This window comes from Canis lupus, chromosome 13, assembly GCF_048164855.1.
Source record: "Canis lupus baileyi chromosome 13, mCanLup2.hap1, whole genome shotgun sequence".
Classification (NCBI taxonomy): Eukaryota; Metazoa; Chordata; class Mammalia; order Carnivora; family Canidae; genus Canis; species Canis lupus.
This window is the reverse complement of record NC_132850.1, coordinates 11,786,887-11,814,466: the sequence shown is the minus strand read 5'-3', so window position 1 is coordinate 11,814,466 and position 27,580 is coordinate 11,786,887. Positions and strand designations below refer to the sequence as shown.

The 27,580-nt window shown below is 34.9% G+C and overlaps 1 protein-coding gene and 1 pseudogene across 4 annotated transcripts in view; both read right to left on the bottom strand.

Moving 5' to 3' along the window:
- Positions 1 to 27,580, bottom strand: part of FAF1 (Fas associated factor 1) — a 460,794-nt gene that overhangs the window by 119,906 nt on the left and 313,308 nt on the right. For all 4 annotated transcript variants that reach the window (XM_072772177.1, XM_072772178.1, XM_072772179.1 and 1 more), the window contains 4 exons: positions 25,377 to 25,472; positions 17,928 to 18,054; positions 16,894 to 16,957; positions 15,817 to 15,898 (listed from right to left, as the gene is read on the bottom strand). In XM_072772177.1, the coding sequence (XP_072628278.1) occupies positions 15,817 to 15,898; positions 16,894 to 16,957; positions 17,928 to 18,054; positions 25,377 to 25,472 (369 nt within the window). The remainder of the gene's footprint in view (positions 1 to 15,816; positions 15,899 to 16,893; positions 16,958 to 17,927; positions 18,055 to 25,376; positions 25,473 to 27,580) is intronic.
- Positions 25,863 to 27,353, bottom strand: LOC140603209 (uncharacterized; annotated as a pseudogene).

Sequence of the window (27,580 nt, the reverse complement as noted above, 5' to 3'; positions counted from 1 at the left end):
TTGTATGGTCAATAAAATAATTGAAACTAAAAACTGAAATTGAGCAACACAATTTGCAACATGTCAGCTTTAACAACAATAATGACCACGATGATTAAAGAGAGTTTATATTGTTATTGACTAATTTCTTGGTGCTACCTTGTAGAAGAGCGGAGTTTAAGAACAGTCAGTTGCAGGAAATGGAAAGATAAAATTTTATGGTAAATACAATGTACACACCAAAATGTGAAATTCTGGCAAAGGAAAATTTTAAAGAAGCTTAGGGTCTTTCCCTTCATATTAAATAAGGATGTAATGATAATGAAAAATTCAGTGTGGGATACCAAAAAAAAAGTAGGCCATTTACAGAAAAATATAAGGTTCATATTGATGAAAGAATATTGAAATTTGATGCTTAGAATTATACTGATAAATAACTCAAATTATAAAAATAATAAAAAGGTAATCATTTAAAATATTTTCTTCAAAGGTAAATTCTGTACTAGATGAGGGTAGCCAACGGTATATAGGTAGATTAGGATTCTAAAAGCATCTACTATGAATAGGAGGCAGTTAGTTACATACCCATTATCTACTTTAATTCCCAGAATAAGCCCATAAAGTAGTTTATGCTCTAACTTTATGAGCATACGAGGAAACTGAGGTTTAGAAAGCAGACTGACTTGTCCTAAATTCTACCACAACTAGTAAGTAAGCAGTACAGTTGGGATGGGAACCTGGATTGACTGACTCCAAGCTTCGTATTCCTTCCTTGATACTACAGCAGTAGTAGAAAATCAACCATCAAGGCTTGGAGCGCTCATAGAATGTGAAGATGCCAGACTGGCCACTGTTCATATAGGAGTGCTTCTAGGGCCTCAGAGACAACAAGCAATGGGAATAAGGACAGAATTCCTGAAGTAGAAGTAGAAGTAGCTTAATTACTCCAACAGTAGCTGTTTCCATGTTTCAATTAATTTAATCCTTCATTTGACAAGCATTTGTTGAAATGCGGTGTCAGGTCCAGTAGGAAGCAATAGTGATAAAATGTGAGCAAGACAGACTCAAGATCTCTTCATCCAATGTAGATGTCTGTAGGTAAGCCAGAAGCTGGCTTCTAGGAAGTTTGTAATCAGATACATAGTTGAAGAGATACTTATCTGGTAAATTCCTACTCATCCTTTAAGTCTCAAAGCAAATGCCTCTATGCAACCTTCCCTGACTCCCTTAGGCAGAGTTAAGAGCTTCCTTTTCTGTGCCTCTATCTCCTCCCAATTAGTATCATCATTGTTTACCAGTTTCCCCTCTAGACAAAGTCTCTCAAGGGTGAGACTGAGTCTCTTTCAGTCTTTGCATCCCTAAAAGCCAGCATAGGTCTCAGCATGTTTGATGAAAGAAACATGAATGCTGATTATCCACCCCCTAGCAAAAAAGACACCAAATGGCAGCAGCATGCCAAACCACTTTCAGTAAAAGAATCTAGAAATCTGCAGCTTTGGGGAAAGGAACGTGAACCTGGCAGCACTAACAAATTCAGAGCTCCTCTTCTTAGGAGCTCTCGAGCTGAATAGACAGAGGGATGTCAACCTCTAATTCTGCTTGATCGTATCTCAGCAACTACATTTAATGAGACACTGGGAACAAGAGAGCTGTCCACTTTTAAATCAGCATATTTCTAACCAGACAATGGCAATGGCTAAATCTTTAAAATGCCCATTTCTCTCAAGAATGCTGCAATGGAACATTTAGACTTTGGGAAAGAGATTAGCGATTTACATTGCTATCTCACTGATTTAATTTAAATGCTCTTCCAAACCAAACACACATGTGCCGAAGAGGCTACTAAGAAACCCAACATGCAGAGTTCCCTCTAAGTGCAGCCGACAGTGTTGACTGAAACTAAACTTGGAAATCCAGGGCACTAATGCACAATATCAAGCAATAAAACAGCATCTCTTTGGCAATATTTAATTTAAAAAAGAAGAAAGAGGCAGGCGAAGATCAGGCACTGTCTGTTTTGGAGGATCAACCGTTCTGCATTTCAAAGCATTGGTCCCTGCAATATCCAGGTTACTGTGCTAGAATCTCGACTATTATATCGCAGTTGTGAGAGGGAGGGCAAAGATGTGTTTACTCAGTGATTAGGCCCTTAGAATAAGCCTCTAGCTCCTAGAGAGACAGCTCACTACTTATTCATTTGGGCCAATTCACAAAGCCTAGGAAGATTAAACATCCATGCTGAGAAGACAAGCGAATGCAGACGGTGAAAAAGAAATAAAAATTCTTTAAAAACTCTGAGATGACTTCATTATTTTTCCACAAGGAAACTTTAGGAAAGTGTTTAGTTAGAGAAAAACCCACATTGACCTCTCTCTAAACCCTTAATCTTTCCTTTGTGGTGGCATTGCTTTGTGGTAAGCGACTGGCTCGCCTCGCCCCTCTTTTCACTGGAAGCTGAGAGAAAAAAGGCTCTGGAGAAACAGTTTTCGTTCCAGGGACACAAACCCCTGACACTGTTTAAACATGAGATGCCAGGAAAACACACCTAAAAAAAATTCTCACTTTAAGCTCTAAACTGTGAGAAAGGGGATGATAAAGAGAGTAATCAGAAGAGAATCTTCAGGCTGGGGGGACTCCCATACTAGCTTTGAAAAGGGAAATGGAATAATCTTAAAATGATCTTTTCTCTCTAACCTATTAAGCTTTCAATAAAAAAATTTTCTTCTGCTTTTTTATGGTAGTAATAAGTAAAATATAAAACTCTTAATAATATGAAAATACTACTAAATTTGGGCTACATAAATTCTTTGATTAGATTATAGGAACAGCTAAATGAGCCTCAGACTCACATTCTGATTATTTTATTGAGCTCAATTAAACACAGGCCCAAATAGTGAGAATTGAGTTCAGCATATCAGAAAATAGTTTTTGTGAAGCAAAAGCATCTAGTATAGGGGAAAAGCAGGAAAAAATGTTTTGTTTTCCATTACTATAACCATTTTTCCCTTTGGCCCATTAATAATTTAGTTCAATAACATTTACAGAGCGCTGATTTGTTAGTCACTGAGAACATAAAGATCAATAAAACAAAGTTTCCTTGTCCTCAAAGAGTTGGGGTGGTGGTGTCGGTATATGGGGAAGCAAAAATTTAATTGCAGTACCACATGACAAGTGACAAGATTAGGACATTAAATTTTTTTTTTGTCTTTATATTTGGCAGAGAGGTTTTAAGTCTGGTAGACAAAGGCAAGCAGCCCAGCTACACTCTCCTCAGCCTCCCTCTTTGTGATCTAGGTTTTGGTAACATATTGTAGAGATAAAAAAGCTCTGTGCTAAATCCAGTTTTGCATTACCAGCTGCGTGACCATGGGGCAAGATGGGTGTTTGTTTCAACTGTAGATAAGCAGGTAATGTGCCTACTTTACAACACCTGGCCCATAGTAAGTGCTGAATGAAATGTAGTGGTTAGAGTGAAGATTCCAGAACTATCCATGCAAAATAAAGGTTTTGAAAGCAATTTCAAGAGAAATGATAGCCATGAAAATATATTAAAGATTATGAAGTTCTTTCATTTCTACTAGCAATAGTGTTTGGGATGCTAAACTTGTCCCTGCCTTCCGGGCCTCACTAATCTTCACATTCAAATCCAAGAGCTAAGGTACTAAGTTGATGCTTAGGAAATGCCATGCTGACACCAGCCAATGTGACTTGGCCTTGAGTTATAGTAGCTATTGTATTTAGACACTTAGCATTGCAGAATCATAGAACATCAGAGATGAAGAAATGAGCTAAGTCTCAAAATAAGCCAAGCAGAGCAGACACTCAGAAAATATTTGCTGATGGACTGAAAAGGAAGTTTTCTTGTTTCTTTTTGAGTACCAGAACATCCATAATCTGTGTTTTCAATAATTTATGGTTGATAGGATAATTTCTATAAATGGTGGTTCATAAATTTTTCAGTAAAATTTTGGTTTTTGGTGATTTTAAAATTTTTCAGTTTAAAATACATTAAAAACAAAATAATTTCCTTTATATAAATTGGGACCTGACTTTATTTCTGTTTTCTTCCTTTTTTTTATCATGATTATCATCACCATCATTACCAGAATCACATCACTATTTTTTGTTTTTGTTTTAAGTTTGGGAATGGTTTATGAATACAAAGACCCGATACACTGATACAACAATAAACACTCAGTTATCCTCTATCTAGATTTATCATTTACTAACATTTTGCCATATTTGTTCTATCATTCATCGTATGCTTCCTACCCTGAAACATTTAAAGTTGCACACCTCTTGACACCTCCACCTTAAATACTGCAGGGACTGTCTCCTAAGACACAAGAACATTTCCTTACACAACCATACTATTTTTATCATGCCTCAGACATTTAATATTATTACAATATCATCTGATATAAAGTCCAAATTCAAATATCCCCAACCACCTCAAAATGTCCCTTACAGTGTCTTATTTATTGTCTTAAAACCAGGCTCCAATTAGGATCATTCCAGTACACTGCTCACTTCTATAATCCTATTCCTATATATGAACGTTCATAGACCTAGCCCAGCATCCAACCATGACTCAACGTAAGTACAAGGTGAGAATAGAGGCAGGGCAGCATGAAGCCATGCCACCTGGTTCAAATTCCTGCTTTGCCATCTCCTAGCTATGTGACCTTGGAAAAACTACTTCATTTTTTTGTGCTTTGGAAGCCAGGTAGCTCTGGAGGTCAAAAGTTCAACGTTCTGTCTAGGTAGGAGTGGTAACTTCAGTGTTAGTATAGAGGTGGTCTAGGGTCTAAGCACACACACTGATTGGCTGCTTCTTTATGAAGGGAATATTTGAGCTAAATTTTAAAAGCAGGATATAGTAACTAACTTATCTTTGATTTGAGCTAAATTTTAAAATTAGATGACAGTGAAAAAAAGAAGAATGAAAAAGAGAAGAAGCAAAGAGAAAAGTTTGGTAATGCCCAGTAATGTCAGTAGCCTGATATGTTCAAAAAACTCCAAGCTAGTAAGTTTTAAAGAGTGAAGAATCAGTGTAGATTGATTTGTGGAAAGAACTGTTGACACTCTGGAGTTTTGGCTCCAAAGCTGAATTCAGGGACCGATAGGCAGCAACGAATTGGAGAAGTTCTAAAAGGAGACAGCCAGATATTGAAGGTGAGGTGATGCCAGGATGATGTCTTTTTCCTCTCACTTCCTGAAGGAAATGTTGGGATAGCACTCTGAAATCTTAAGGATGCAAATGTCGTTGAGCCTCATGTAAAAATAATTCTCATATGAAAGTCACAGGTTAAACAAACATAAAAACCCTAAAGTAAAACCAAACTCTCTTCATAAAATAAGCTGACAAATGTTCATTGGGTACAGAGCTTTATCAGTTTTCATTGTTCAGACTGTAATACTCAGGTCATAAAATATTTTTGAGGAAAATAACATGTGACTAAAGTTTTTACAAATAAGGAAATTAGAAGTTCAAGTGATGGGCTACTACAGCTAACTGGAGAGAGGCAGGCAAGCTTTTGGGGAGGCTGGGAGAGGGATTATGGCAGAGGCAAGAAAGTAGGCAGTTTCAGGCCAGATCAAAGATCTCATCCCATTGGTTTTCCAAGTGAACACCTAGAAGCAGTACCAAGGACTAGAAAAGCAGCCTCATAAGAATGCAGGCAGGATTTTTTTGATCTTCTCTTCTGAGAGGAATAACACTACCCTGGTTAACCACTGGCCTGTTAAACAGGTAGAAGAACATGGTACACACTTTGAAAGGCAATGGTACACAAACACTTCCTTGTCCTAATTTCAGACTGCTGAGGAAGAGAGAAAGGATCCATACATAGCCTATTGATCTCATCATTTCCATACTTCAGGGGGTGGGGGAACCACAGCAATAAAGAACTGGAGATAAATTAACAGTAATTTTTAATTTAAAATATATTGATAATAATCACAAGAATTCTAATGATTTTGAACATGTCCACCCACAAATTAAGCATATAGAATTGTAGTAGCTTTTAACTACTCATTTAATAGGAATGGTGGAAACTTAATCGTCACTAAATATTTCCCACATCTTCCTTAATGAGGAAATCTCTTACATATTTATTTTAAGGTGGATTAATGGCTGATTGAAATAAAGAACACATTTCTCAGCCTCCATTTAAACAAATGTGGCTCTGTAACCAAGTTCTGGTTAATGTAAGCAGAAGTGCTGGTTCAATCCCCTGTAGTCATCCAGAATCATGACATAGCCTGAACTGTACCACACAGGAGAGCAAATGATAAAAGGAACCTGAATTTCTGACTCTGTAATACTACCATACCAGGCCTGGACAGACTACCTCTGAACTTCTTGAAGAGAATAGAGAAATTAACTTCTATTTCATTTAAGCTACTATTAATTTTTATTTTTGTGTTACAAGAACCAAACCCAATCTTAACTCTTACAATAGACTATTAGAAATCCTTAGTCAGGGATGCCTGGGTGGCTATGTGGTTGAGTGTCTGCCTTTGGCTCAGGGGGTGATCCTGGGGTCCTGGGACTGAGTCCTGCATCGGGCTTCCCGCAGGGAGCTTGCTTCTCCCTCTGCCTATGTCTCTGCCTCTCTATGTGTCTCTCATGAATAAATAAATAAAATCTTAAAAAAAAAAAAGAAATCCTTAGACATACATAAAAATGCTAGTGCATGGAACTGTACTATTAACCCAGAAGATCTAAAGAAAAGACATACAGTTATGGACTTGTTTGTGGCCCATAAGACACTCACAGCTTCCAATGGGCCCTGAATTACACTATAAAGGACTGTAAGTAACACTGGCCTAATGCAAATGACCTCACCGGCCATTCAGAAAGTTCCATCTTGTACATCTGGTTGGTGAGAAGAGAGGAGGGGACCCTGTTTTTGAAAGGCCAAGTAGGCATGAAGGCAAAAGAAGACACAGAGAAGGGAGAGTATGTGGTCCACTCCATTTAACCCATAGAGGATAGCCTACTGGGATTTGTAAAAGTGAAGTATACATCTATCTGAAATGCTCTGTGTGCCATGTTACATATATCTGAAACCCAGGATGGTTGAAGTCATAGCAGGTGGTTGGTCTATGTATTTTGCATTTTTTATAATCTATGTACACACATTATTTTTATAACACAAAAGGAGATATACACACTGTTACACATCTCACTTTTTTCACTTCACAGAGTATCTTGAACATCTTTCCACATTAACATATGTAAAGTGGCTTCATTCTTTTAAATTGTCAAATAGTATTCCACTGTGTGAATGATATTTAAAGTATTTCCAATTTGATATTATAAACCATGCTATAAGAAGTATCATTGTAATTATCTTATTTCTCATATGCTTAGGTACACATGCAAAAAATTTTTGCTATTATGATATGTGAAAATAAAGTATTAGTGTAATTTTAATCTGTATTTCTTGTATTATGGAAGATACAAAGCATCTTTTCATATTTTCTGTGAAGTACCTGCTTGTACTGCTTACCTATAATGGGTTGCTGTCTTACTGATTTCTGGAGTTCTTCATAATTGTATTTGCTAGAAAAATTTAAGTTTCCAATATCTTTAATACAGATACCATGCACTACTTAACATCAGAAATACTTTTGTAAATATAATTCCTTAAAAGACTGTAAATGACAGTTTTTATATAGAAATATAAAATCAATAGTTTCTATTGAAATGCTCCATAAAAGAAAGTCCAGAACACATTAGCACAGGTCTACGTCAGAAGCAGAAGCAGAATTGTTCTCTTCAGTTTTGTTAGGCACTTCAAGGAGGGTGTGGGAGAATCAGGATACTAGAAAATACATAGGTATAAAAAGGTACACAAAAGCTAACAGGCTGTGAATTCAGGAGGCAAAAAGTTTGTGAACTACATTGTGCTATTACTATACTATGATTTTCTAGCCAGTGCCGGACATTCCACAATTATAACATACATAAATGTATACAGTTGTTCAGTCTCACTGCCACGAATTTCTCCCCTCTAATCTATCCTATAAACTACTACCACATTGCTTATATCTATGGTACAGGTCTGACAGTGTCACTTTCTTCAAAAACTTTCCAAAGCTAACCACTGCCTAGGAACAACAAAAATCTTTAGCTGGACTTCAGGGATTTCCATAATGAAGGTAGACCCTGTCTACTTCTTTACTTTTCAGCCCTATCCTTTACTGCTCCATTACAAGTACCATACATACCAATTCAACAGCCTATTCTTCTCTAACATGTGTATCTGAATAACTTAGTTATTGTTAATGTAAGGGCTCATTTTCCAAGGTGGGTTAATTGCCAAGATATTTTTAGCTCCATTTCAGAGAAAGTAAAATGGAGGCTTACATAGCTCAGTCTCAGGCCTAGTTTTCAATCCAAATTTGCTTGATTTATTCAATGTCCACCTACTTATAAGCAATCTTAAGATGTCTCACATACATTTCAAAGATGTTTTACATATGTTAATTTCTTGTTAAACAATCTTGTGGGGTATTACAGCACAAATTTTCAAATGCAGAAATTGATGATCAGAGGAGAAGAGTAATCTGGTTAACAGGACATAGCTAGTAAACGAAAAGCCGGAACTCAAATATAAGAATTTTGATTAGTACGCTTTGTACCATACCTCTTTATTTTTAACATTTAAGATTAGATATGAAACAGATTTCTTGAATTTAAAACTGAAATACTATAGAGATCTACCTTAGCTTTTAATCCTTTTAAAACAAGTAATATGAATAACAAATACATTCTAGGGCCAGGAAAGGTCCTTTGGGAGAAATGATACAAATATAGATAAAGCCCATAAATGGAAATCAGCCTTGCTTTTGATATTTTAATAAATTTCACCTATACTGCTTTTCAAATATGCTTAAATTGTTTTCAAAAAGATGGTAAGTAGTAGTACATGGATATTTTTTTAAATTTATTTATGATAGGCACACAGTGAGAGAGAGAGGCAGAGACACAGGCAGAGGGAGAAGCAGGCTCCATGCACCGGGAGCCCGACGTGGGATTTGATCCCGGGTCTCCGGATGGCACCCTGGGCCAAAGGCAGGCGCTAAACCGCTGCGCCACCCAGGGATCCCAAGTAGTAGTACATTGAGAAGAATGTTTTACAAAGCAGCATATCTTAAAAGTAATTTATTAAATTTTTAACTAATTAAAAATCATTTAACTATGGACACTAAAAATTTTTAGAATTTTAATCAGGAGGTTGTGATATAACTCAGGAGAATTAGAGGCAAATTCAAAATATGGTGCTAACAATATACTGTTTAGTGGGAACATCTCATTATAGAACAGCATATTTGATATGGTTTAATTTATATAAAACATGTCAACTTTTTTACTGATATACATATTTGGAGATTTTTAAAAAATCACATTTAAAAGTAAAATAACATTTAATAGTGATTATTTTCAGGCTTCAGATTATGTGGTAACTTGTTTTTTACTTTAAATGGACCTACATTATTTTCTTTTTTTTACAACAAATAATTTATTTGTAGAATGGACATACTTAACAAAGTATATTAGCATCATTGTTCTTATCTCCCACGTATGCAGGATGCTGTCATAGCTGTCATATAAAATTACTCTGGAGACAATGTCTGCCTTTAAGGAATTTAAATTGAAAAGAAAACAAAGACAAGATGAACAGATTGGGCATATTCTCTAAAGCACAAATAAGTTTGTCTCTTTTTTTTTTTGGATAATGGAGGGCTAGAACTCAATCACTATAGCTATGGCTTCAGATTTGTGTAGAACTTATTTTTCTTAAAAAATATAGATCAGTGATATTAGATTTCTTTTTAACATGATAAAGTAGAAACAGCACTATTTTAAAATAACCTGATATTAAAAAGTAAATGTAAATAAAACTGATGGCAAATATTGTTAAAGCAAAGAACTTAGTGCTATATAAATGCTCATAGTGGTTCTCAAAATTCCTTTCTGGAACTGTTCTTAGAATTAGTTCATGAATTGCATGAATAAATCAGTTTTGTTATTTTACAAACATGTCTCAAATTAGTCTAAAACTGCTTCACAGCACATTAGCCATGATGCTGGGTGCATTTATGGATAGCATCCTAATTTAATCCTCAAAAAAACCATATTATTATCTCCCTTTTGTTTTTTTTTGTCCTGAGATTAGAAATAGGCTGATTACTTGTTTGGGGCCACAGAGTTACTGAGTGAGAATTTAAGAATTAAGCACTGCTTTCCTTAACTTACATGTAATATTTGGAAACATCACTAAGTCTGAAATCAAGATTTAAGGAAATATAACAGGATTACTGATATCAAAGCCGAGTCTCCCAAGGGGATGCTAGGAAAGGAACAATCCTTCACATGGGAGATAAACCCTGGCACTGAGATTTTTATTGCTGTTGATTTTTAGTTACTACAAATGTCTAATCATTCTATAAGTGTACTTTTTGTTTTGTACAGAATTCAAAGGTAGCAAGAATGAGAGGTGGGGAAGCTAGAAGGAGAAAAAGAGTCTGTTAAGAAACTCCTAGGGAATCATGGTGTGGCCGGTGCTAATGCTTTTGCAACCTTAATTACAGTGACTAACCATTGGCTCTCACTTATCTAAAGATGAAATACAAGCTTTATTCAATAAATATCTCTTAAATGACAGGTAATGCCAGAGAATGCCAGCCCCTTCCATGCCTTGGCCCCTGCTGATCTTCCCAGCCTCATGCCTTGCAATCCAACTCTCTATCTTGCATTTTTACTCTTGATCTTAATTTTTTGGTTGTAGTTCTCTCATTTTAATCTTGCCTTTGCTTTTGACCTTTTTTTTTCTGTTTAGAATTCTGCTATTTGGCTAAGTGTGACTCATAAGATTCAGTTCAGATACACCTTCTCAAGAAATCTCCCTAAACTTTCTAAGGTAGATGAAGTACCTTTCTTCTTTGCTTCTACAGCATAGTATACTATATGAATCTGTTGCTTTATCTTTCCCCATTAGACTATGAGCATCTCAAGGGCAAGGAAGCTCTATTATTGCAGGTCCTTAGCAATTGTGTGATAAATATTTACAGCCCTCAACTGAGTGAACATGAGAGGAGACATAAAACTGATGGACCAGTTGCCAGAAGTCAAAACTCTGTCACAATACACTTAAACACAAGACCTTAGAATACCTGTTTTATTGAAGTTGGAGCTCTGCTTTGGACAGTGTTTTAAATTCCTCATGAAAAAGGAAGAAAGAACTATGGGCACTCTCATCACCAAGTGCTCTCAAACAAAATCAGTTTGAAGCAGTTTTCATTAAGATGGATTGAATGTGGCATCGTGAGAAACACTTTATCAAATGTAGTGTTTTACTTAGTGATTAACTATATACCAGTTGATGAAGCTCCCCAAATCCTTTGTAATCCCACCACTCCAATAAACATTTAATGAGTATATAAGTTCAAAAAGCCTAGCAGAGGATTTAAACCTTCAATCTTGTTTTTATTTACTCTTGGAACTCAATTTCTCACTTCAAGTGAAGAATGCTGGTGCTTGAGGCTCATCTGTTGCCCTGGTAAAATTAATGTGCCTCCCACAGTTTAAATTAAACATGTGATATTTAAGATGAAAGAAATTTAGTCAGAATGCCACAGTATTGGTCACACTTGCTTTTCAAATATGTGAACAACAGCAAACTGTTTTCTTAAAAATGATTCACTCACAAGTTTTAAAAAATAATATTGAAAAAGATTTGCTTTAACTCTCTAATGTGAAATCTGAAAAGGAGAAATGAAACTTCTTTTCCATAACTGAATCCTGCAGTATAGTAGTTACTGTTGAAAACTGAAATATAGTGATACAATGTAAATCATACTTACTTGTGTTAGAGTTGGGCTCTTATTTGGACTCTAGTACTTACTACTGATGTGCTTTTGGTTAAGTTGTGTTGTGTTTCTGAGCTTCCCATCTATACAATGGGAATATTGATATTATATGTCCCTAAGTTCAAATGAGATACATATAGGAAAAATGCTCTATAAACCATACAGCACCATACAGATCTGTAGTAGTAGTACTATTTCTATGCATACATAGTTCTAATTAAAAGGGCACACACAAATATATAAGGACATATATATATATATATATATATATACACACACACACACATATAAATATAAGTATGTAAAGAACATATATGTATGTATCTTGGCTGATGGTCATAATAAATGTAACTGCTTAGATTTAATTCTGAATAATTTATCCACCATCTGGATAAGTTTTACTTAAGTTTACAGTAATGTAAATAATGCATGAACTGTTGTTCTTTGACTTGTAAAGAGAAATGAAAAAAAAGTCTTGGACAAGGGGAAAAAGATAAAAACAATTTAGGAGTCCAAAGAGGTCAATGGATTTCGGTACAAATCTAACATGAAGCAAAACATTTAATTACATGAACCAATGACTTTCATTTGTTAAAATACTAAGACCCTCATCAAAGGCAAACAACCGTTTCATTAGAAATATCTACAAGTTAAATAAGCAGGAATTTATTCTCCTCTGGGGATCATCAAATGCCAATTTATTATATAACACAGTAAAAGTTCTTTTGTCTATTATATACTGTATATTTACACAAGTTTCTTCATTTAAAGTTATAATATTTAAGGTATACATAATATATCTTACGGTAGCTTTTTAAATGGGATTTAAAAGATATCTATGGGGATCCCTGGGTGGCGCAGCGGTTTGGCGCCTGCCTTTGGCCCAGGGCGCGATCCTGGAGACCCGGGATCGAATCCCACGTCGGGCTCCCGGTGCATGGGGCCTGCTTCTCCCTCTGCCTGTGTCTCTGCCTCTCTCTCTCTCTGTGTGACTATCATAAATAAATAAAAATTAAAAAGAAAAAAATAATAAAAAATAAAAGATATCTATTCCTATTTGGGAGCTATAGTTTAAGTCACAAAGTCCCTAACATTTTCCAATTACTTCAACTACTTTCAACTATATTTATGTCAAATAGAGGATTGTTTAAATATCGTAGCATGGTCATACAAGGAGAGATTCTATAACCATTAGAGTCCTGTTTTAATGAAGTAGCCAGTATTACTTACAAAGCAGTCTTACAAAAGAATTTTGACCTGAATATAATAAAGCTTTTAGACCTACTATCCACTTCTCAGGAAATACAGAGATAGAAGAAGAAGTTAAATAATACCACAAGGAAGCAATTATACAGATCCAGAATTTAGAACAGTATAAAATAGCCATCTAGATTATTTCTTCACAAAGCAAATGTTATGGGGGCGCGGGAAGGCAGGGAGGATGGGTGCTTGTTTAAAGGGATTTAAGAAATCTAACCATCACATGGTGCCTGAGTGGATCAGTCGGTTAAGCGTCAGACTCTTGATTTTGGCTCAGGTCATGATCTCAGGGTTGTGAGACTGAGCCCCACAATGGGCTCTTCCCCCAAAGTCTTCTTGAGATTCTCTCTCTCCCTCTGCCCCTCCCTCCAACATGCTCTCTCACACACTCTTTCTCTCAAAATAAATAAATCCTAAAAAAAAAAAAAAAATCTAACAGCCAAATATAATTTGTGTTCCTTGAGTAGACTGTGGTTTCAAAAAAATAGTTAAAAAGACATTTTGGAGACAGCTGGTATATGAATATGTCAATATGACAGCTGAATATGTACTGGATATTAGATGATATTAGAGAATTACTGTTAATTTTGTTACATGTGATGTTTTGTTACAAATAGATGTTTTTAGGTGTACGATATGTAATTTAACAAAAATATTGAATATAAAAAGATATTCTAGATATTTTCATGCAGTTTTAAGTTTTAATCATTTCAAAAATTTAACTGCTACAAACTTTAAAAAATCACGAGAAACTTTTTTTATATTTATTTTTATATATTTCAAATGATAGATTTTATATTTATTTTCTGTTCCTGTCAATGTGTGCCATTTTCAGTTAGAGAAGAACTAAAACAAAAATTTGTCATAAAAAACTAATTCATCAAAATCACAAACCTAAGTAAGGGTAAAAAATGTAAATAATCACATTTCAAATGCTACTCTTTTATAAATGTGTGGCAGTTAAACTTTTAAGTTAAGGCTTTTATCTCCATTAAAACTTTGGGATGCCTGCAAATAGAAGAAGCAAATATGGCAAAGTTATTAGTTATTTAATCTAGGGATATGGGATTTAGGTGTTTATTGTAATATTCTTTTTACTTTTCCTGTATTGAAAATTGTTTTACTACAAGGTTAAATATTATAAAATATAATTAAGCAAATGACCATGTGATATTAAAAGATGAAAATAAACTATCTTAACAGGTTTATAACATGACTCAGTAATATTAAATATACATAAAAACATTCATCAAATACATTTAAAAATATGGAAAGAATGAGTATGTATCATACTTTTAATTGTTAATCTGTGTTAGAATATTTTCTTTTTGCTTTTCAGTATTTTCCATAAACCTGCATTTTGGAAACTATAAACATATATTATTGTAAATACTTATTCAAAAATAACATCCATTTTATATAAATTTAATAATTAAAAAATAGATTAGCACAGCATTTGTAATGGGCAATTCCACTATTCTTGTGGTAAAAAACTATTTGTTTCTTATTTCACTTTATTAAACTGTTATTATTGCTCTAAGTTTGATCACTGATTATTGTCAATTTTTAAAATTTGCTTAAAATCAAATTTTCTTTATGCCAGAGTTTAAGATAAACAGGAAACTAGAAATTTCAGAGGCATCCTTGCATTTTATTCTCAAAATTCCTTGCCCTCTTCAATTCAAATAACTTTCCCTCTACTTACTTCATCTACACACTATTTCTTCCTTCCCACTCTTTTATCCTTTATTCATTAGAGTATTTAGTATGTATAGGGATGTAAGGTACACAGTCACTGCCAAAAAGAAAATCAAATCTCTTCAGAAGACTTGTATATAGAGAATAGAGAATGATAAGCAATATGTTATATGTAACAGTAAGACAAGCAGAGGGTATTATTAAAAGTACTAAGGGGTAGGCACAATAGTGAGGATAGTGGGAGAGTCAGGGATAGTTAAGTTTCAGAGGAAGAGTAGAAGGTAACCAGGTAAAGGGCAGAATGAAGGCATTCCTTATAGCAGAGAAGCATGAACAAAGAGTAAGATTATGGGGAAACACAAATGGAACATCATTGCTAGATTTATTAAGTGTAAAATAGGGAATGGGAAGAGCTAAAACTGTGCAGATAAGGTAGGAGCCAGATTATTAAGGTCTCTACTACTGGGTCAACATATAAACAAAGTGATTACTTAGAATCTTCTTGGTGAAAATGGACCTTCTGAATTCTTGCTATAAATGCCAATCTATTTGACTTCAAGATCACAATGCCCATTTCTATATTTTTGCTGTTGAAAGTGACTTTTGAGATAAAAATATTGCAGTTATTAAATATATCCTATTAGCTGGAATCATTTTGGGAAAAGACTGAAAGACAAATCCTTTACCAAGACCCTGTCAATCAGGTAACTGAAAAGAACATACTCATGTAGCCTAGTCCCTTCTAAGCATGTCTACTTTTTGTTCCCCTATAAAAAACTCCTGTTTCAGAGTCTGACAGGGCCATCTATAAGAGCCAGCAACACCCTATTGCTCCTCTGAAATGGGCATCTTGGTGAAGATTAGGCTGGTAGATGAACCACAAACAAAATCAAGTCTTCAATCTGAAAAAACGAGAAAACATTAAGCATTGCCTAAGGCCTGGTGGTAAACCTATGGGATGCACTTTTTAATCAGAAAAGATAAAACTGCACTTACATCTCTGGCTTTCACATAGAAGGCCTCTTGAAAAGCAGCTTCTAATGAGCCAATAAAAAATACAGGATGGCAGTCACCATATCTATAGGAAAAATTATGTCTATTAATTTAAATACATTTCAAATTGCCTCAAAGTTTCACAAGTCTAATTAGCATCTTTTAAGTAAATGTTGGGACTAATGCCTCTTAAGTATAAACCAAACATCAAACATTCTTTTAAAGGTTTGGGAATGAGCTTCATTAGTTCATAGAGTTCTTCTTGGCCTATATTGATAATGTTAGAATATTGTAATTTTAAGAACATCTAGCAAATGGACTTATTAATAAGTGCTACAAAACACCATGCCATTTATAAGTAGGAATTCCTGGTTATCTACTTTCCTAAGATTTTCCTTACAGTAAACTTAACTTTTCATTTTATTAGTTTATTTATTCTGGAAGTCTAACAGAGAGGGAAAAACTTATATCTTTTGCAAAGTTTCCAAATTATATTACATTGGAAACCAGAACTAAAGAGAAATATCATTTACAAAACAAAAATTTAGGGTTAAAAATTTAAATCTTCTTTACTTAAACACCTTATAAGAATCTCTAATGCATATAAAACATTTCAATTAGACTCTTAAGAATAACAGTTCAAAAACAAAAATTAAAAGAAAAAATTCACTTACATTTAAAATTTTAAAATTATTTTTATATTTAATATTTTAAAGGATATTTTACTTATCCTAGGATATACCAAAAATTAGCATCTTATAACCTAGTCCCTTTGGGAATATAGGGACTCATAAATTATATATTGATATATATTATTAATATATTAATTAGTATCCATTTATTTTATTTCTATAAAGATATAGAGATAAGATGAATACATCTCTGAAGTGGCATAAATGGCTTACTAGTTATCCACATTGAATAATATGTGTTAAACTACCAGGACTATATAAACTGATAAATGTATCCTTTGAATACTTTACAGAGAAATTAAAGACAATCTATAATTAAAATTGCCCCATAAAAATTACAGTAGCATTAAAAAACATCAGTTTTATGTAGTTAATGTCCTAACCCTACCTTGAAGAAAACTCTGCTGTAAATTGTAATAAGGCATCTCCTTCATTTTCTGCGTTTTCTGGCACTAAAAAACAAACAAAAGAAAAAACAAAAACAAAAAAAACAAAACAAATAGACACAAAAAACAAACCACATAACATCTAATCCCACATATAAGAAATATATTTAATCAATAAAGAGAAAATAAAATTAAATTTTAACTTCTGTGATATATTTGAGGAGACATTTTAACTTGACATACATTAGAAGATCACATAAAACCTTAAAAAGGAACCTTGAAAAAATTCCAAGCTCATAAATTTTGGAAAGCCAACTGACACAATCCGGCTAAGCATTTCAAATGTGTCAGTAATCAATTAGGATTCCAGTGTTTTCTTAAAATGACATCTTGTGATTAAATTATATAAGAAAGGATCTCAAATTCTTTTAACAATCTTATTTATAAGGAAGATGGTCAATTTTAAGTAAATATCACATCTGTTTGTGCCCAAGGGAATTCCCTGATTTCACTGAGTAAATGAGCCATTTAAGGATTTATTTTAATGGTAATTTTGCATATAGTATCACTTGTGATTATATATCATGTAAAGTTAAAAAGAAGGGGATGGCACATTTAGTTTACCCTTTTTTTCCTTCCAAAGGTGGGACCAGTGAATGGAAAAATGATATTATTCTTAAAACTGATATCTCCACTAAGATGTGGGGAAACAAGTACAGTCATAGAAGATATAGTTATTTGTTATCCACCTCAAGGTTTAAAGTAAAGAAACTCATAATAATTACATATGTGAAACATAAGTTACTCATTCCCTTGCATTTTTAATGAATTTTACATAAGCATTGGGAATTGTCGAGCTTAATAAAACCAAAACTAAAGAGGCTGTGGTTCTAATGAATAATGTGTCTATTTGTTATATTTTCTCTCTTCAAACCTGGAAAGTCAATAAGAGATTTTTAAGTTCATTGTTCTTCATAAGTTTCTGCAGTAGGAAGTAGAATTATAGTGCTAGACCCAAAGAGCTATTAATACTCACTCATTGGAGATTTTCTCAGGGCAGAAGATGCCATGCCGAATACATCTCCATCATCCACTCCAAATTCGGAAGCATCTTCAAAATCATCTCCATCGCTATCACTAACCATATGAACATCGGTGCTTTGCTATTTAAGAAAAGTCCTGATTAGTTTTATATTGACTTTAGGAAATCAAATTCCAAAATATAAGTTATGTAATCACAACGGGATATAAGTATTATAATAATTTTATTAAATAAGAATCCATTTGCTAGAGTAAATTTTTCATTTTAAGGCTATGTATGGGGATCGCTGGGTGCCTCAGCGGTTTAGCACCTGCCTTCGGCCCAGGGCATGATCCTGGAGACCCAGGATCGAGTCCCACATCAGGCTCCCTGCATGGAGCCTGCTTCTCCCTCTGCCTGTGTCTCTGCTTCTCTCTCTCTCTCTCTCTCTCTCTCTCTGTATCTCTCATGAATAAATAAATTTAAAAAAATCTTAAAAAAAAAAAAAAGAAATTAAGGCTTATGTATATTTCTAAACTTGCTGTGATAACCCTAAACCAGGTTGGAACCTGAAGGAAAATGAAGAATGCTTACAAACTCAATGAAGACAGCGATTTTTGTCTGTTTTATCCCCAGAAATAGTGTACAATTAAGTGCTCATAAATGTGGAGATGGTTATAATCAGAGAGGTCAAAGACAAAGCAAGCTATAAGAGTCTTTTAAAAAGCTCACAGTAATCTCTATTTCAAACTTGCCACATCCTTACTGCAAGCGTTCTCAAATTTTTCATTAGTGGAATATGGTACACTATTCTGAGTGTTATTGGAGATAATATGAAATATACTATATAAAAAGCTCTTTGTAAAGTGCAGGCTATTAAATATGAGATGTGCTTCTATTCAATAAATATTTGTTGAGAATTTACTACATGCTGGGCACTGATAAACATGTTCTGTTTAGGGATGCCTGGGTGGCTCAGTGGTTGAGCATCTGCCTTTGGCTCAGGGCGGTCCCGGGATCGAGTCCCATATTGGGCTCCTTGCATGGAGCCTGCTTCTCTTGTCTCTGCCTCTCTCTGTGTGTCTCTCATGAATAAATACATAAATAAAATCTTGAAAAACAATAACAAAACATATTCTGTTTATTTTGTTTTCAGCAACATCAGTTGAGATTTAAAGTATTACAATTAAAAACACCAACTTCAAAATATGAACTAAGCTGCTAATCTCTAGGTAAGAATGGAATTTCAAAAATACTGAGATCTAAAACATCCAAACTGTGAATACTGACAAATATTTATGTCTTGGATGAAAAGGGGGTCTCAGCAAGATATCTGGCTAAAAGCCTATCTGTACTATGTTCAATACATAAAGACTGTTTAATAAATGACATTTCTATCTTTTAAAATACAGCATTATGTACTTAAGCTACGAAAATGGGGAAACTATTTGATTCTGGCCTATGAAGAAGAGCCTACCTTAGAGATAAATATTTGCCAGAAAAGCATTAAGAGAAACTTAGAAAAAAAAAAAAAAGAGAGAGAGAGAGAAACTTAGAATCAAAGACTCCTAAAACTTGGCTAAAGGGATGTTAGAGGTTGGCTAGTCATAAAATCATAGATTTTTAAACTAGAAGGGATTTTAAAGATCTTCTTATCAATGGTTTTCAAATTTCTTTTCACAGGGTTACCGCTTTCCCATGGCCCCACGGCAAAATATTATGTAAAATTACAATAGACATGTGCATAAAATAGACAAAAGTAAGGCCACTCTAGTTGATGCAGGGAGAGGGAGTCTAATGTTCCTGGGCTTGGCCTTTTCTTTCTCATATCTCTTTGATAGTTGGGTACTTCAGAAAGGTCTCAGGACACTATGGAACAATTTTTAAATCTACTGATCTAGCAAGTCTTAACAGCTCCAAATGAAGAAGCCAAGATATTTACTCCATTTGACTCAGCTTAGCATTTCCTCTTTGGGCATAACCAAGCACTGATGCCCAGAATTGCAACATTTTCTCTCTTATCTGAAAGTCTTCCTATTGGTTTGAGTAGAGAAGATAACAAAAAAATACTTATTGGATGAGTGAAAATGAATGGTCCTTGCCCTAAGCAGTCTATCTGCTATTCTGACTATACCACTATATCTCACAGACACCTTGTTTCTACTTATGATGCTAATCTAAGTGTTTTGCTTTATAGGGCACAGTGCTCCTCCTAATTTCAGCAACTTAACAGCTTAAAAATTCAAAAGCCCCTTCTTATTTCAAAGTAGTAAGGGAGCCTCCTCTATAAAACAACACATTTATTAGGATCACTTCTGTGCTTGAATTCCCTCTGTGTTTCAGGCACGCGTATATCTGGAGCATGAAGTTCCCTGAACATTGAGGCTCAGTTTCTTGAACAGGTAAGGTGCAGGATCTAAGAGGTACACTATATGCTCTTGTAGGATACTTAGCCAGGTTCACAGGCTGGTGGAAAGAAACAAAAGTCCAGTATGATGAACCTTGTCACGTTTGCTATCAGCTAAGCTCTCATCTCAGCCTTCATTGGTCTTGCCTAACACTCACTTTTCCCTTCAAGAGGCATCAGGTTAAAAGAAGGGTTGGAAGACAGACATCTTTTTTTCTCACTCTTTTACCTTACTCCTCCACATTGAAACTCCTCCTAATCCAGTCTTCCATCAAATAATAGCCCCTTTCCATAACAAAATAATTTCATACTATACTAGGATAGTGATTTTAATCTGTGCCTATGTGACCAATTATTCATTTTGTCTTCATAAAGTGTAGAATTCCCAAGTCTCTTAAGATCCAGAAAGCAAAATCCTACACAGGGAGTTATCTAAAAAGCCTACACAGGGAGTTATCTAAAAAGCCAATTTTGTTGAAAAAGTATATTTCAAATATGAATTATTGAAGTATCTGCAAGAATGAGCTACTTAATTATGTATAAGGAACTCCCAATCTCTTCACATTTTCTTATCAGCCATCTAACAGGTTAGGAAAGCTTTTTCTAAAAAATGAGATAAACAATCATTTTTTCATTAGTGTTTGCTGATGAGAATATATAATCTCTTGGTTCAGCCATGGCAGCCTTAAAACTCTTTGAATCCAGAGAATTTATTTATTCAGAATTTGAAAAACAGCTAAAAAAATTCATGATTCTATTTTGGCTGTTTATCGGTATTCATTTATTCCCATTATCATTTAACAAACATTTACAAACCCCTAGTAAATGCCACATTGCCTGGAAAGATATAGTCTATACTTTCTTAAGGTGCACTCTATAATATTTATATATATACACACATATATGATATATAAATAATATTATAATACCTAGTGATAAGTGTCATGACAGGTAAGTTTCAAGGAGAGTATTTAATTTTAATGCACAGGGAATGGGAAAAATCAGAGGAAACTTCCTAGAGGAGGAAGAACCAAACTGTTTGAGACAAAATTTAGACTCCTTATATACTTGGCACTAAGGCAAGCTTGTAAGTGAAGCAGATGTTCCTTTCACCAATTATATCAAAGCACCAGGTTAAAAGCTAGGGATATAGAGATAAAACATGGTTCAGGCTTTCATGAAATTTCCACTCTAAAGGAAGACATAAAAATATCCTTATTTGAATAGTCAAAAGGAAAGGGTCACAAAAATCACAATGTATCATTTGCGAGTTTCAAAGAATAGCAGGTCCCTCAGTGATTAAAATGAGCAGTTTTTGGCTTGGGTTGACAGTGATCATTACTATGGATGAGAAAATAGGTTTCTGGGGGGAGATATGGTAAGTTCAATTTTGTGCAGAGTTAGTCTGCAATGGGCCTTCAAATGAAAATGTTCAGAAGTAACTCGATTACCATTTAGTTTGTCTCACCAAGTTTTAAAAACTGAAATACAGATTTTTGGCAATTATCCATGTTCAATTTCATTTTATTAGGTATAAGATCCTTTGCTCTGTTCACAGTCATATTCCTGGTACTTAGATCAGTACTAGGCATAGAGGGGCATGCAATCAGAATATAATGAATGAAAACTGAATGAATCTTTTCTGCCACTTAAATCAAAACCTAGGTATCATTCTTATCTCTTCCTTTTCTCTCCTCCCACAAATCCTATCAGTCACCAGGCCTACTGATTTTACCTCCAAAATACTTCTTGAACCCATATCCTTCTCTAGTTTTACAAATGATGTTCTAGTTGGACATCCCATTATCCTTTAATTGAGCTAGTACAATAGATTCATATTTGATTTCTCTGCCTCCAATCTGCTTCCCTTACACCTAGCCTCTACACAGCAGCCAAAACTGTCTTCTCTGAACTGCGTATTTGGGGAAAGAAAATCATTTCTCACTTACAAGCCTTCTATGGCTGCCCAGAATTCAAGTTCCCAACTTGACCTGTAAGACCTATTCACCTTCAATCTTATCTCTTATGTTTGTCTCCCACTTTATTTGCATAAACACCAACCTACAGTCATCTCTGTGTATACTGCATCAGATCATGTTGTTTCCTTTGAATGTTTCTTCATTTGGTTGACTATGCCTCATTCTTTATAATTTGATTTGGATAAAAATTCCTCTAGTCTTTCTTCCCCCTCCTCCTCCCTCAACTTGTTCCTCATCCTCTTCCTCCTCCCCTTCTTCTTCTTTTTGTTTTTTTAATATTTACTCACCAATATTTATTTTGTGGCCAGTATATGCCAGGTACTACACTAGGTGTTAGGGCTACAGAGGTACATAAGGCAGATATAGCTTTTGCTTGCAAACATTCTTGAATGTTATGCCTCCAACCTCCACTTTTGTGCTCCCGTAGTATCTTGTACTTGCCTCGATTTTTTCACTATATAATATAAAATTACCAGGTATATTCATCTGACTAGCACACAGTGAACATTCAAAAGATGTTTCCTTAACCGAAGTTATTAACTAACTAACTAGTGTCTATTACATTTGAAGTTTTTTTTTTTTTTTTATTCTTGGGGTACTCCCCCCTCTTCCACTATCAACTGAGGAGTTGACAATTCTCAAGAGGCCTGGGTCCATGGGTCCTTACTCTGTCCCACCCAGGCAGCTGGAAAAAGAAGAGGAACGTATTTAGCTAGGTACTGAGATATGGAAAGATCATTAAAAGGGGGCTGGGGAGTAAGGGAAGGCTGGGAAAGTAAGAAAAAATGGCGAATTATAAAAAAAATGTAGTTGCAGGACCAGAAGGAAGATGTAAGAACCAAAATTCCCCTAGGTAGAGGACACATAACTATAAGCCATAAAACTCAAAGCTTAAATTTAATTACTGGTCTCAAAAGTCTTCTTCCTAACTTGAGGCTTAAGACAATCAATAGAAAAATGGTAATTGTCCTGAAACCTGAAATCATGTAGAAGGGTTAAAACTGGAAAAAAAAAGCAGAACCACTGGGTGGAAGCTACAAGGACACATGTTCCAGTTTAATATATGAACGATATCAAGACCTATAGCTGTTCAACAATTGGAACTGGTTGCCTTGTTACAGGAAATCAAATATAGGAATATTTTGAGAGGATTATTTGAGTGAGGTCTTTCAGCATACAGACTGTGGTCCTAATGACAGGTACCTAGAAGACATTAAATGTTTAAATGAATGAGGGATAAATAGTGGAAGTGGAATAGAAGAGTGGAAATAAAATTTTAAAAATCCCTTCCAGTTGGATAATTTTATGACAGCATAAAAGCCTGAGTCACCCTTGTCCATTTCTCACCAGTCCCCTGAAAAGGTGATTTTTACAGTCAGGGAAGGAAAAATAATGGTTTCATTCCAAAAGTCATATTTTAAGATGCTCCCAAGACTGTTGCTCTTTTAGTTTATCAAAGCCTCACTAACCCCACTCTACTTTGACTAACCTAAAGAATGTGCTGCCTCATAAACACTATTTATTATTGTATGACACTGACTTTTTTCCTCTTTTTTTTTTTTTTTCCTGACAGGACCCCCAAATAACACATGTAATAGTGAGAGTGAGAGAAGGAAATAAAATGAAGTGAAACAGGTATATGTCATCTTTCAAAGGAAAGAGCTAAAAATTTTGGGTGGAGCAAGTTGGCCACCATTTAACATAGTGGATTTATCCGTAAGAGGGTTGAAGCATAACCTACTTTAGTATTAAAAACATACCAAGCACTAGAAAGAAATATTTCAATAAATTATTTCTGGTAATTTCTGCCAAGCAGTGACTCTCAGTATCATGTTTCCTTTCATGAGGATTAGTGAGATAAAATGCTAAATAAAATGGTGTGGGTTCCTTAAAGGAAATTAACATTTTTAGAGGCCCAAGAAAACACTTACAGTAATATTTGTAGCAGGAGAAAACCCTTCCTTCTATGTGGATTTCTAAGATATGTTAAAAACCAGAGTTGCAGATTATCATTTTCACAGGATGATCATGGACCAGAATGTGACTTATGTAGTCTCACTTTTCTTTCACCTATTTAAGTGATATAAATATATATTCAGAGGATGGCTAAGAGGTCCTGTAGCAGTTTCCATAATGAATGTCCCAAATACACATTTTAAACAAAAATTCGCAACCATATTTTGTATAGAACGTAAATGGAAAAAATTTTCTTGGATTAGCCCAACCTTTTGAATATCTGGATCATCCTTTAGCCTGAAAAACACTGAGATAAATAACGTTTTTCTGTGCTATTTAGTTATGACCTTTTTGACATGTGCTTTTTAAGCCACAGTGATGACTATTCTTAGCACATAGTAGGAGCTCAATAAATGTTTTTTAAACAGATAAATTATAATATCCAAGCTATCTTTCCCACTCCCTTATAATCAAAGGCATAGTTGGACACAAAGTGTTATTTGTAGCCATGGAAAAGATATTGCCTTTTAACATTGTTCAGACCACAAAGACACATACAGGTACATCCCATACACAAACATGTTCAATCTTATCTTCCCCCTCTTCTCTATTCCTATAGCACTCTATGTGCTATCACTGCTCTTATTACATTTTGCCATTATTATTAGTTTACTTGTCTATCATCTTTGACTTTGAGCACTTTGGTAAATACATTGTTATTCATCCTTGTTACTTAGTATCAAGCACAATACCTGGCTAATAGACTGGGCTCCAACTCAATGAGTTAAAGAACCTTCAGGATCGGTCTTAATAAATGTACTCAACTATAGAGTAGGCAACGAAGAAAATCCTTTTATCAACCTGTCAATTCTAAGTAAAATTCATTTCTATCAATCCACCTGAATTCTGTCTGTTGAAACATGAAACTTAGAGACCAAGAAGGAGCACATTAGCAATAAACTCGCATGAAAAGTTTCTGCCTTCAAGAATTTACTGAGATTTTATTCACGCTACATTAACTTTATCTATTCATTGCTGTGGCAGATAAAAAAAGAATAGGAAATGGGCAGGTAGTGGAAGACAGGCCTTCTATTCACCAGAAAGCTTGGCAAACAGGCTTACCTCTTCGGACTGCTCCCGGGTCTGCAAAGGTGAAGATCTTCTGCCCACTGTAAGTCGATGGCAGGGATAAGACAGTCCTGATTCAGCAAGACACATCTGCAAAAAGAATCCACCATTTGCAAACAAAATGAGGCCAGGTCTCACAAAAGACCCTTTTGATATTTTCTAGATTTTTTTTTTTTTTTTAAGATTTTATTTATGTGAGTGAGAGAAAGAGAGATAGTATGAGCAGGGGCAGAGAGAAGCAGACTCCCTGCTGAGCAGGGAACCAGCCTGGTGCTGTGTTCCATCCCAGGACGCTAGGATCATGACTTGAACCAAAGACGCTTAACTGACTGATCCACCCAGCTGCCCCTTTATAAAATAAAACTTTTATTAAGTTTTAATTTATAGTTCTTTATTCTAGTTAGAAATATCTTAAACATGCCAAATAAAAATCCACATTTTCAAACCACAAGATGTTAATACATTCAACAAAAATTTATATTATCTTATTGCTGTGAATTTACAGAGTAATAATCCAGGTCCATTTTGATTAGATGATTGAAATAACCTTCCTAGGTTAAACTTTCTAGACATCACAAATCCCTTATAATAATGTAAACGAAATAACTTTTCTCTAAAAGATGAACTTGAGAACTTCACTCTTTCAGGACTTGCACTTCTTTATGGACTTCCTGATGGGGAATGATTTCTTTTTGTAGATAGAGATCTGGACTTTGACTGATTCTTGGCAGTGAAACAGACCTGGATCTTGACCCTGACCTTGATGGAGATCTTTATCCTTTTATAGAACCAGCCCTAGATCCTCTGTGTTAAGCTGATTTTGTTGGTCGAGGAGATCCTGATCTTGACCTTTCTCCCTGCTCCTGCTACATGAGTGTGAGTATCGCCTACCTCTGGATCTTAAATATGATCTAGACTGTAACCTGCTTCCCCTCTGCTGACTGTAATGATGACAATCATAAGCATGATGTCCTTTTTTGCCACACTTATCACTGGGACCAAATGAATGTTGGGCAAGTGGTCTATTTTCAAAATCAGATCTCCAAAGCATGCCTGTTGGTAATTCAACTCTCATTCTGGAACCACAAATCACCTTCCCATCCAGATCTTGCACTGCATCTTCTGCATGTGTTGGATCTTCAAATTCCACAAAGGGAAATCCTGGAGGATTTTTCACAATCCACACAGTTCTTAAAGGACCGTAATAACTGAAAGCCCTTTTTAACTCTCTTCTGCTGACACCAGTTCCCAGATTACCAACATATACCTTGGTTTTCTCCTCCATACCACCTGTAAGGTGATATGATGTCTGGCTTGCTCACAGTGCCCAGGGAGTACGTAATACAAAGGCTGTAACACCAACTCAGTTGCCAATGTCCTGGCAGCCGTTTTTATTTTAATTCCAGCATAGTCAATATATACAGTGTTATATTAGTTTCAGGTGTACAATACGGTAATTCAACAATTCCACACATCACCCAGTGCTTATCATAATAAGTGCACTCCTTAATCCCCATCACCTATTTCACCCATCCCCCTAGTCCACCTCCCCTCTGATAACCATCAGTTTGTTCTCTATTGTTAAGAGTCTGTTTCTTGGTTTGTCTACTTTTTCTTCCTTTGCTCACTTGCTTCGAAAATTCCACATATGAGTGAAATCATATGGTATGTCTTTCAGTGACTGACTTATTTCATTTAGCATATATCCTCTAGCTCCATCTATATTGTAAAGCAAATGGCAAGATTTCATTTTTTAGGACTGAATAATAATTATATATATAATAGTTATATATATATATTTCATCTATATATGAAATAGTTATAAACCTCTTCTTTACCCATTCATCAGTTGATGGACACTTGGGTTACTTCCATAATTTGGCTATTGTAAATAATGCTGCTGTAAACATTGGGATGCATGTATCCCTTCGAATTAGTATTTCTGTATTCTTTGGGCAAATACCCCATAGTGCAATTGCTGGATGGCAGTTTTAAGTTTTTGAGGGAATTTCATACTGTTTTCCAGACTAGCTGCAGCAGTTTGCATTCCCACCAAGAGTGCAAGAGTTCCCTTTCTCCACATCCTCACCAACACTTGTTTCTTGTGTTTTAGATTTTAGTCATTCTGACAGGTGTGAGATAATATATCATTGTGGTTTTCGTTTGCATTTCCCTGTGATGAGTGATGTTGAGCATCT